A 12,832-nucleotide genomic window follows, 5' to 3' on the forward strand; every position below is an offset into this window, starting at 1 on the left:
TTTTCGTTTCGTACCCAATAATTCTCATCCCAAGAACAAATATATTATTGAACTAACAAATCGTAGTGGAGAGAGTCTGTGATTTTTGAATTGATATAAAGAAAAAATATAAGATTTTTCTTTATCTGGATTAGCAGGATTTCTAAAAATAAGTTGCAAATATTTAAAGTCGAAAACGTAAAAATGGCTGACGTGCAACTCGCACCTCTTCGAACAATCGGAGATTTTTTGCTTGAATCCGCACGTTTTCAGATTCCAAATATAAATGATCCAGAAAAATGGGCTAACAGAGTGATGAATAATCTACTGTATTACCAGACGAATTACTTCCTCATGGCTCTTGTAACATTTCTTTTCATAGGGTAAGTTGCACATTTCGGACACTTCAATGAAAGGTTGATTTCGGATAAATGTAAATTAATACATGATTCAAGTTTTTATCTTTTTATTACTATTTCACTTAAATACGAGGATTCTTTTTGAGTTATTCTTATATAGTTTTAATTAACTATTTGAAGACTTAAAAGGAGCATAATATCACTGAGACTGCAAGTTTGATCAGCACTTTTGATATCAAATCAAGGTTAGGACGCAGATCATCTTGTACACCTGACCAGTCAGGCGCGTAGCTACCTATACGCAACTACGGGCTGAATCAACATGAATCGGACAAAAAAAATCAATAGAAAAAATAAGACAAAGTTGCAGTATGCATACTTCTACTTGACTACATGATCGGATGAAAGATCCTGAAAAAATAACATTTCCCAGTACCATACAATGCACCATGGTTTTCAAAATGTTTTTGGCATCCCCCCCTCCCCCAGCAAAACTATGAATGCACATGAAAATAGGGCTAGCTGTGCCCCTGCCAGTGATAGATAATATATGATTCCTCAATGTCATTGGCATATAAGGCTCTTATAATGATATGTTGATGCCCTAAACATCTCCTAAGTCAAACTTATATAACAATTTTGAAAATCATTAAGTAAGGGACGGACCTTGTTCAAACTTCAATTTGAAAATTGTTTTTTTTAAATCAACATTATTTATCATAAATAATGTTGATTTAACAAAAAATCTTTCAATTGAAATAAATTATGTAGCTATCTTCTGTTTATGTTAACCACAGAAATAGGAATAACAGTGAAAAGTAATTTGCAGTTTGTCATACCCATTTTTCGAAAATTTTAACCATGAAAAGAAATCGATTTAACCATTATTCAGTGGATTAATTTAATTATCTTTATCATGGCTATGTTGACCTATTGTGTTTTTCAATATTTCAGAATAATCCACCCAGTGTTTTTCAATATTTCAGAATAATCCACCCAGTGAAGATGGTGTGTGGGTTTATAGCAATCTCAATAGCATTTGGAGGTTTTGTGTACTGCACAAGTTCCCAGTACAAGGCAAGGAGGTTTAAGAGGGATCATCCGATTGTCAGCGTCCTGCTTATTCTGCTTGCTGGCTACATACTCGTGTATGCAGTGGGAGCTGTCATAGTCTTCATGTTCGGCATCGCCTTTCCCATGATGTGTATGTATGGACTGATATGATGCGGTGATTTTATAGCAAGCCCCTGCTCTCAATTTATGTCGAAACTGCTTGTATAATTATAACAAATAATTGATAAGTTCAAACCTCTCAAAGTTTTTAAGACAGTTGGCAATATAATTGATTTCGAGATCACATTGACTCACTGATATACTGATGCAAAAAGACTGAAAAGAAATAAGTGTGACATAGGGGTTGAAAATTCAAACCCAGTTTTCATGATTGTCACCTATTTTACATGAAAGTAAATACTTCAAATTACATGGAAATAACTTTAGGAAAGTATCAGAAAATACAAATAAAAAAATATTTTGACCTTAAGGCCACAACAAATTGATCATTTGTTCGTCGGATTTGCCGCACCTAAAATTCGAAAAACGAAAAAAAAATAAAAAAAAACTTTTTTTGCGCCCGCACTTACTATTTGGCCGCGCATATTATTTTTTTTGTTTACTTCTGAATTTCCTCTATTTTCTGAAGTTATTTTACTAAGAATTTAATCCTTCAACGTCAACTTCGCCTTTTTTGAAGGTATTTCCATGCTTTACATTCTTCGCGAGCAAAATTTCCTCGTGTCAGGACAAAATCAGGTCCGGGGAACCGCAAAACAGCCGATATTTGTTGACAGTCTTTTTTGTCGGGAATATTTTGCAGGACGCACCGTTGTTATTTATTTCCGGTATTAATTTTCGGGTTACTTTCAGTTTTCGTAATGTAAAATACACGTTTTAAATGAAAATCAGTGTCAAAGTCAATGGATTACAGTCTTCAGTAAACAACAACAGTTTCACAGCGTCGAAGTCAATAATTATATATGTGTGTTTTAAGTAATTCATTGTTTTGTACTCAAAATTTTGTGTTAAATAATAACTAAATCGGATTTTGAGTGCAAAACTTATATTAAAATACACGGACACACGACTTAACACAATTGAACATGTTTTGGTGAGTTATTTTTTAAATTTTCTAAAATGCATTTCTCAGTTTTCATATAATCATAATCGTTATAAACAGATAAAAATAGTAGGACTTGTAAATGTTTTAGAAACAGCCTGTACATTGAATTTATGAACCAGTCAATCCACGCCCCCTTCCCCCCCCCCCCCCCCCCCAGGTCCTGGGGTATACCAGGGATAGTCGGGGAAATGGGCCAAGTTTTTACCTTCCAGGTGGCCCCACAGTGCCGGGTGAATGCAGTGGATATACCCGGGGTTGGCTGGACTGAAAATCGAAAGTCCCCGCTATTCCCCGGACCTTGGGGCGTGGTTACAATTGACTAGTGCATTACATACACATGGACAGTATAAAAAAACATCAGTAAAATCAGAAAATAAAACCTTTTATAAGTAAAATGACTGTTTTAATTTTCTCAATTCTTCGTTTTTATCCACTTGTTTTCTTTGATCCATTTGTATAAAATGGCCTGTAATTAAAGTGGCCTGTTTCTTATGGGCATTGGTTTATACTATTTTTTTTTAGCTCGATTGTGACGAAAGCCAGGGATGATAAAATTCCGGATTAATCCGGAATTCCGGATTTAAGGCCTCACGGATCGATTTTGAGATATATGTAAATCCGTTGAGTTTTTTCTAGGGAGGGAGGGGTACAGGGAGCGATTCGAGCTATGTTCGAACAATATGGGTACGAAAGGTGAGTTTTCCGGAAGTGTAAATCCGGAAATTAACGAACATATTTACGTCTTGCCAATCGAGCTATATGATTGGTTAAGATAGCGTCGGGTGATTACGGAAATTACCGATCGGACTAGAAAACAGTATCCGGATATGACAGACGACGAAGATTAATAAACGAGTATTGGAAAAACACGACCACCACCAACTTCTAAAAACATCGATTCGTCGATTAAAAGGTATATTTGCTATTTAGTTTTAAGAGAAATTGCCGAAACGTTACTTTTAAAGTTAATAGAATGTGTTAAAACTGAGAATGGCTTTTTGCGCATGTACTGATGTAGCAATATTTCGGACATCCCGATTCGGATTTTGTTATAATAAATGATTTTTATTTTACAAATTATATTTAGCCGATTGAAGTTTACGATGTAAACCGTTTCTTTATTGTTCTCATAATGTTTGAAGCATTGTTCTCAATAAGAAGTGGCTGTTGACCATAATGGAAGGTTCAAATAAAAATCACTATCCCCACCCTGACACATTCAAGGTGGCTGTAACAACCATTAAGCATTAGATAAGCGAGCAGTGTTTTTATCCTTTTACCAGTTCACCAATCACTTTTTATCATGTAACCTAAATTGTGTTCTCTTTTATACCCTACCTAGTTCTCACTTTTCTGATGTGATTTGCCTCATCAGTGTTTTATTTTTTTCACTAACAAGCCGGTGGACACCGTTCATGTCAGTAACACTCAGAAGAGGGGTTGACATTAAACTGAGATAGATAGATAGATAAAATTGGGTTGTTTAAAATTTAAAGAAAAAATGAATTAATATTTTGTAGTAGTAATATATATTAAGTAAGAGCAATCAGTTTATTTTCTATTTGAGACAGTTCAACAAATCTTCTTGAGGACCCAGTTTGAGTGAGATTTAATTTCTATAGTTGTAATTTGTATTTCCAGGTATGTTGATGGTTCCAAAAGTCAGGGATGAACAGACACCTCAGCCAGTGCATCCGGTTGTTCCTGTCAATGACCGACAATTCAATTCAGATGCCATGATTCTTGGATTTATGGCTGAACATGACCTTCCATACCCCTGGTACCACATGTAGTGAGTCTTACTTAAGACACTTGCCAAAGATACAAAAGCTCTCAGCGAATTAAAACTTCAAAGGTGTAGAGCATTATATAAGATGACTTCCGGAGAGGCAAGCCATTTCAATGATGAACTTGTTGAGGAGTTAAGTGATACTCGGTGTGTGCTACTGGACACCTGTAACATCATGAGGAGAAAAAATCCGAATGCCAAAGCATTTACAGTCCCATTTGGATATTACTTGGAATTCCGAATAATTATTAATATAATATATAATAATTAATAATATTTTATATTCTCATCAAATGTGCAGATAATGGAATAAATACTCTTATGTCTGATATATAAAATTTGAATAAATAACACTTTACAATAAACATTTGCAAGCTTGATATTTGATATGTTATTCATTATTATTTATCAAACATCCCACAGTATAGACTATTCATACACAGGCATTTGATCATAGCCAGTTAAGTTTTATGGGAAGTGGACAACTGAACCAAAATGTCAGGTACATGTCTTATGCCTGTGACTTAAGGTAAAAAAGTAAATTTAACTTTGTTCAAAGACAAAGGTGTTAAACTTCACTGCTAAGATTCCTGATAATTGTTCTGATTGCGGAAGTCTCCTGTTGGACATAATTATATCTACCAAACCGAAAGGTGAACTCCTTGAACACTATTCTAAGACAAAAAAGGGTATTAGAAACTCTGAAATACTGAAAGCTTAGGGGGGCTTTGCCCCCCTTGTCCCCGCACCAGGGCTTTGCCCTGGACCCATCGGGGCCTTTAGCGGCCCCCTGAACCCCACGCAGACATTTTCAGGATTGGCAACTTGGCCCTGTTATCATCCCTGGAAAGCTGATAGCTTATAGAATCACTCTCGAGTCCGTTTCCTGGGCAGAAACCAGTACTGTGTCCTTTTTTTGAGAAGCTATGAGAAAGTTCCCCTGGTGGGGATCGAACCCACAACCTCTTAGGTGAGAGGCGGACACCTATACCACTAGACCACTCTCACCCTCTTATGGGCATTGAAGCTATGGAGGCCGACATGATATTCTTTTTCAAGGCACGGACCTATAAACCATAGGTTCGGGGTAAAGGCGGGTTCTTTAAAGGGAAATATCTTTATTCCACCACCTGCTCTAATATAATGACTGGTGCCACATTTGCAGATTTGTTTGATACTGCTTTATTTATGTTGTCCCGCAATTTAATCCACAGTGTCTTTTATAGATATGTTCTCTGTGTTATTTACATTTTCAATCTTCTGAAATGTCAAAGTCACTAGTAGTTGACACCAATTTAATCATGTGCTTCAAGAGGTTCAAATTTAGACCTGACCCAATATTTAGAAATGCTCAAATCATGAATAACTCATACAAGTCTAAAATGTTTTTTTTTGTAATAGTAAGTTACGGAATGAATACAATAGTTTTCTTTTTGGTCTTCGAATAATTGTATGTTACTATGAGGAATGTTGTCTTTACAATAATCCACGTTTAAATTGAAGTTAATAGTAAAGCACTGGACCTTATTGCCATTTGTTAAATATTGAGAGAGATTTTCATGTCACTGTGATACAATCAAAACCTTTTCATTAATAACTGAACATATGTTTGCAATTAAAAAGCATTTCTTGACATAATTGTATGATAAATTTGGTAACAAATATACTTTTTAATTTTTTTTAATTTTTCGCCTTGCGCTCGCCTCTGATTTGCCTTAAATTCAAAAAAAAGTATTTTTATTTTTTTTTCGCTCGCTCGCTCCTACTTTTATTGGGCAAAATCCGTAGAACAAATGATCAATTTGTTGTGGCCTTAAATCAAATATTGCAAACATTTCTAACAATATGGGTGATCTATAAAAGTGTCTTATGACAAGAACCTAGCAAAAATCAGATGCTTTTTCTGAATTTTATAATCAGTAATTGGTACCTGTGTGTAGTCATGCGCATAATAATTCAGTTGTTTAAGAAAAATAAAAAAAAATCAACACATTTTGTCTAAATTTGAAACCAAAAATAAATTGTTACCTCACAAAGTTTTTGCTGTAATTAAATAAAGAATCAAATAAGGGAAAACCTACATTTACTTCACCTTATGCATCTTTATAGACCACATACCAAATTTCAAGAATGTATTGTAATTTACAATTGCTAAATTTTTTATTTCAAAATTGAACTATTTTTCGGTGCACAGGGGACAAATATTGAAAGCCAATATAATATGCATTTATATTCACTGTTATGGTAATAAAAACATTATTTGTGATCAACTTAAGACATTTCTGTGTATATGTTAGAGTGTATTAAAATTTCTCCAGTATCACATTTTCACAACAATTTCCTCAAAATTCAACAGCATGTAATGATGCAAATGGAAAATAATGGCTAAGAGAACAACTTACAGCAAACAGTCACATATATAACATTTATAACTTCAAATTGAGTCCAAAAATAAGAAAATATCATCAATGGTAATATAAAGTACTAGAATTCATACATGTTAAAGTACTTTGTTATGTAATGGAAAGGGTGCAGAGGGGACAAATCATAATGCAATATTTTTTTAATTATGTAATTATTTTTGTAAGTTAACTTTTCCTGGTAAACATTTTTACAATAAGAGGAACTGTATTTTCAGTAAAGCTTGAAACAATATTGTAAATGTTTGAAAGATTACATTAGAGCCTACAAAACTAAATTTCTAATCAATGGAATAAAATGTGTCCACAGAGTGGAATAAAGTTTTTGGTCTCAATGCACCTGTTACCATTAAACACTTTTGTGAACATGTCTAAATTAAGATGCCTCTTTGCCTTTGGCATCCTAGTCAATAGAATAGTATCTGTTTTATTAGGCATTATTCAAGAATTAAATTCAAGAAAATTCTCAACTTTTGGTTTCCACAAGGATTTAAGTTCACCTGGCTTTGACATGGTTTTACTTTGGTCCATTTATAGGCGCTGAAATTGCCAAAGACTTTTCTTGCAACTCCACATATTCTTAGCATTGCTTGTGTATACTTGCTGCCTTTTTAATTTTTTCCTGATTTAGTTGATGTGCCTACTTTTCTTATGACTATGACTGACAGACATCACCAATTGTGTAATTTTCTACAACATGACTTATTTTAAGACCTTCACTTCGGTTTACCAGACGGTTAATTGTGGAGGCCCATGCCATGGAATCCCTCTGAAGGGGTTGTTCTGCATGTTGTGCTTTTTTTTAACTGATGCTGCTTCAACTGTGTCTGTTCATACCTTCTCATTTTAACCTTTCTCTTTTTATTTTGTGTCATTTTCTGGACTTTTATTGTTTCCTCATTTCTCTTCATTTTATTTCTTCTCTGCCTCTGCTTGTTTAGTTTCTCCTTTTCTTTTATTTGTAAATCATATATAGGATCTATTTGTCCTCTTTCTTAGGGTTTGAGCAATACCTGGCAAATTCTGCTCTTTTTCTCTGAGTATCTTGATCTCTGTCATACATTTCTGCAACTTCTGATCTTTCCTAAGTCATTCTCTGCGCTTCCTAGACTTCATTGTGTTAATGTTTTCAACAGTCTTTTCTTCATTTATTTTCATATTTTCTATGTGATCTCTTTGGAAAAGGGAGCTTAACTACAAGCTTTTCCATTTATAGGGTACTTATTTCCTGTACAGAATTATAATCTGGTATATGTGCTATCCATATAAAAAATGTCCCCTGTGCACTGAATTGAAGCATATAATACCTTGCACATATAAAAGCATTACATGAATAATTTCAATTTGATTAAATGTTTTTTAATTGTTATGATAAAATTAAAATAGAATATTTAAACAAAATATGTTATCTTATGTGCCTCAATATTGAAACTGTATTTAAATTAATTTAATAAACCTTTAAAGTAAACATTTAATGGCTTTATAATTAAAATAATAAAAAAAACAGTATTTATAACACACTTAAAATTACAATCAAGTTGCTAAACTATCAAGTGATGCCTAAATATAACATACACACTTTTCAGAATGTGGAAATAGCACCATATTTGTCAGTTATGACATTTTATTGAAATCTGCTAAAACACGGTGCACAGGGTACATTACTTTTAAACCATGCAGATGCTTCAAATCTCTGTATGTGAGAGGCTGAAAACTGTTTTTGCATTTGTTTTAACTTTCTTTTCTGGGAAATACAGCAGAATATCATTTTATTGAAGAAATTATAGAAATCTGACAACTAACAACTGAAAAGGTGCACAGGGGACATTTTGGAGTAATAAGACATGCATCCGAGTTACGGACAAAATAATGAATGAAATAATAAAACTATGTCATTTATATAAAGCTGACAGGTTAAAGTTATTAAAATAACATAGTAATTTAATATAAATTGTGCTTAAATTGAATGGTAGTGTTCTCAATGTGAATTGAATATTCTATCTTCTTTTTTAAATGAATGGGGGTCCGCCATATGACATTAAAATTTGGTTAAGTTAATACATATTTTTTATTTGAAGTATGTTTTTAGAATGAGAAAGTGTTCAGTTACATTAAAAACAATACCAAAATACTATATCATTCAATTTCAAAAAATAAAACACATTTGAATAAAGGTCTTCATGTAAAATGTCACACTTTTTTGGGTGCACAGGGGACAACTTTTTTGCTGATTGAGCCATCCATTTGAAACTCAACAATTTTCTTAGCAAGATTGATTGGCCCATAATGTGCCTGAAAACACTTCCCAAAAGTGAAAGGAATAAAAGTTAGGAGAGATAAAAGAAAAAGCCTCAATATTTTGAAAAGCACCCAAATGTACTATTGATACAGTTAACAAAAGGGAAATTCACAAATTAATGAAATACCAACTTCAATAACCTTACAAGGCATTCAAGGAAAATGGTGTTTGTCTTCGATATTAACATTTCAGTATCAACATGCCTGCAGTTTGACTTGTTATTCATTACATTTAAACCTATTTTTGACATATGATGACAGTCATCTGTCAGAATCTTGGATATATGTTAGAACTATTTAAAGACATAGAGATCTTACCTACTTTGTAGCTGAAGAGCAGACGTTTAGCAGACACCAAAACCACAATTCCATTGTTTTTAAAGTCATTTAACTTTAAATGTAACTCCTGTTGAGAGATGTTCTTTTTGTTTCCCAGTGATACTGATGCACGCTTCACTGCGGATGAGGAACATTAAGAACAAGGTGACCAATCGTTTAGAGACAGTCGGTTTGAAGCGAACGCCCATGGGGATAATCCTGGAGGGACTGGGGCAGGAACAGGAAGCTGGCTCATAGACTGGTTCCTGTTTTTTTGTTGGAAACTGAAAGATCTTGGGGTTGGAATATACATGTATTTTACACAAGGGGAAGGGACTGGTGTGAGTTTATTTTTACATGTATACATTTCGGAACTTACTTTTAAATGTACCTTGAAAAATGAAGTGAGTTTACAATTTAAACTTGCAGTCACTACTTGTAGAATATTAGTTCACATTTATAATATTTGTTTAATACATGTATTAAAAGAGTCGTTTTGCAGTTTATTGCAAATATGTTTGTATTTAGCCTTTTGAGGTATTGATTTTTCTCTTTGATCATGAATGTGATATTTTGTTATTTTGCAATTATCAATACATGTTGAACCTTTACTTAAAATTTTAAAAAAACTTAGCTTAACATACTTTAAGATGGCTTGTTATACTGATAAATGGAAGTGTATTTTTTTTAAAAACAAGATTTTTTAAAACTACAACTTCAAGTATTTATTATACCAACCAATAAAACAAATTGAAAACAGATGTTTGTTTAGTAAAAGGATTTTTTTTTGTTTCGTTAAGAAATTGTAATTGTATAGTGTAAAAATTAAAATTAGTCCATCAAATGTTGTTGATTGTGAATTAATGAGTAATGTAGATTATTCCCTTAACCAAGCTTTGATGCATTTCATATGATGTTGAAATCATTTATGCATTTAAACCTGGTATATTAGTTGTGTACTGTTTGTTGTTTCAGAACAAGTGTAACATGGAGTGCAATATAAATGGGTTAAACTCAAAACTGTCATAATATGCATGAAGTGCATTGTATTATGTATATACATGCATGCCTTTAAGTTCAGCTCTTTTACTGTGCAAATACTTCATCTGCATGTTCAAATTATTTAAGAGTATATGAGGTTGTCACACCTTTGGTTGAATGAGTAACTTCAGTAAGAAATATTGTAGGTTAGTAGATGTTTTCTTACCGGTAGTTCAAATCTAGTTGTTTCATGATTAACTGTTTGAATGAAACTCAATGATGTGAATTGTACTTTAACAATTTAATTTTACTGATGCCATCTTTGGGCAATGCACATAGCATAAAGTGATGGAAAGTTTTATATAACTTTTAAAATAGTCTTAATAGTTGTATTTGGTGTATGCTTTTACTCTGCAAAAATAGCCAAAATTAAAACAGGCTCCTTACATATTTATTATATAAGTGTTGTGCATGCGTGTTTTATAAGTTAAAAAAATATGTTTAATCAGATTAAAAAAGAAAATTTCTATTTATACAAATGTTTTGAATGTCTTTATGCAATATTAATACTTGTACCATGTACTTTACTTACACTCAATTTTCCAAATATAGCACATTGATTTTTGAATGTAATCAGTAAACAGAATAGTGTTTTCATATAGTATATATATTGTCTTATGTTATTATGCTTCCAAGGAAGAGCATATAGTATTCACATTGTTGGTGAATGTGTAGGTCAGTCCGACAATAAGGCAGTTTTGTGGTTTGGTTTACTTTTCTCCTGAACTTTATTAGTTATTTGTTTACCTATCATACTAGCAAGTCTTTATGAGCCCCATGGCAGGGGTCAAACCATAATCCAACAATTGTGTAGGGTAATATATTGTAAGAATTCTGAACATCTTGATGGGGCATATCACTTGGTGAAGTCATAATGTAGTCAATGGGTGCAGAGAGGCCCATACATAAATCCTGGCTATGCATTCCTTTAATTGCCCTGGTGTCAAAGCAGGGCGCTAAATTTCCTGTGTATTATTTTATCAGTTACTGGTATGCTAGTTATGAGCTAGTTATGTCTTATGGTCAGTTTCATTCAGGTTAAAGGGAGACATAATTAGCAATTACACAATGTTGACTTCGTCAATATTTTTGTTTTCCAACCAAATATTGTGTGGAGCAAAACAAAGATAAACGGCAATGCGAGTGCATCTTGCAGGAATTAATACTTTGGGGCACTTTGTTGCAAAGATATCTCTCCATGCTGCAACCTTTAAAGAGTTTTAACATTTTAGCATGGAGCTTGGAACCTACTTGTTTCATTTGCTTGAAACTTAAAACATTGATAGATACAGGGTAATGGTAATGTGCAGTTGGCCACTTTGGTGCTCTAAAGAAGACTTAAACTAGGTCTAAGAAGAAGATCCGCAACAGTCTGACCTGATAAATGAGTATGAGTATTGTATTTCGTGAACTGATTGTTCTTTATGCCATAACAACATTTTCTGTTTGACAAGGCCAAGTAAAGGGGCGTTTGTAACTTTTTGTGACAGATGTTGATGAATAAAATTTTGACCAATGCTTTTTGTGCCATTTTGTTTTGTCATTTTGATTGCAATAAATTATAAAGGGTAAAATGTGTTTTTATCACTCATACCGGTATATTTATCATTCTGTCTGCTGAAATTTTTACGACCTGCCATTTACAATTTTCAGGAAATGTTTTGTATGAAAGGGAAATGTGATCAATGCTGCCTTGAAAATGACATAACCTTTATTTGTTGGTTATGAAAAATACTTTAGTTTAATAGAGGGTCGCATATAAGGAACAATTCTTTGGAATTATTTTTAAATCCAGCCAGAGGATATTCAATGATTTTCATATACACATATAGCCAGAAGCCCCTGGCTGCCATGTTTATTTAAAAAAACAAAGGGTTAAGGAATTTGATAAAAGGTCATCTAAGGAATATTTTTGTAAAATTATTTTGAAATTCCGCTAGGGGTTTCTGAGGAGAAGATTTTCAAAGCTTTTCCTTTCGGTTGCAACTAAAGTTCTTCATGGAACCACTTTTATCGAAAGAATCTGTAAGAGGACCACTGAACTTTGGTTAAAGTTGTCTGTTTGGTGTAAGAGGAGAAGTTGCTTGAAGGAAAATGTCGACGATGGACCGACAATTGCCCTATCACAAGAAGCTCACGCTTAGTCCTATCTAAATTACTTTTTGAATATAAAATAGGTCATCTACTAGTGAAATGTAACCAAATTCTATATTTCATAATCCTTCACAATACCATATAGAACAAAAACATTGGTAATGACTAATTTTGACCTACTTTCACAAAAATTAATAGGGGTCATATTGGTCAATAGCAAAGTTGTTAGTTATTATGAACACAAAGTTTTGAAAAAAAATGACAATTTTTGACCCCACCAAAACAGGGGAGGGCAACCTATGACATAAAATCCATCTCGAGTTATTGTGCAGACCAGATGTGGTCTCCTGACCGA

At 33.2% G+C, this 12,832-nt stretch overlaps 1 protein-coding gene across 1 annotated transcript; it reads left to right on the forward strand.

Moving 5' to 3' along the window:
- Positions 1–24: 24 nt before the first annotated feature.
- On the forward strand, positions 25–11,957 carry LOC128217170 (PRA1 family protein 2-like). The gene is made up of 3 exons (XM_052924111.1): positions 25–362; positions 1,325–1,542; positions 9,461–11,957. The coding sequence occupies exons 1-3, from the start codon at positions 184–186 to the stop codon at positions 9,598–9,600; spliced, it is 537 nt and encodes a 178-aa protein (XP_052780071.1). The 5' UTR covers positions 25–183; the 3' UTR covers positions 9,601–11,957.
- Positions 11,958–12,832: the final 875 nt, after the last annotated feature.

The sequence above is a fragment of the Mya arenaria genome, chromosome 14 (assembly GCF_026914265.1).
Source record: "Mya arenaria isolate MELC-2E11 chromosome 14, ASM2691426v1".
Lineage (NCBI taxonomy): Eukaryota > Metazoa > Mollusca > Bivalvia > Myida > Myidae > Mya > Mya arenaria.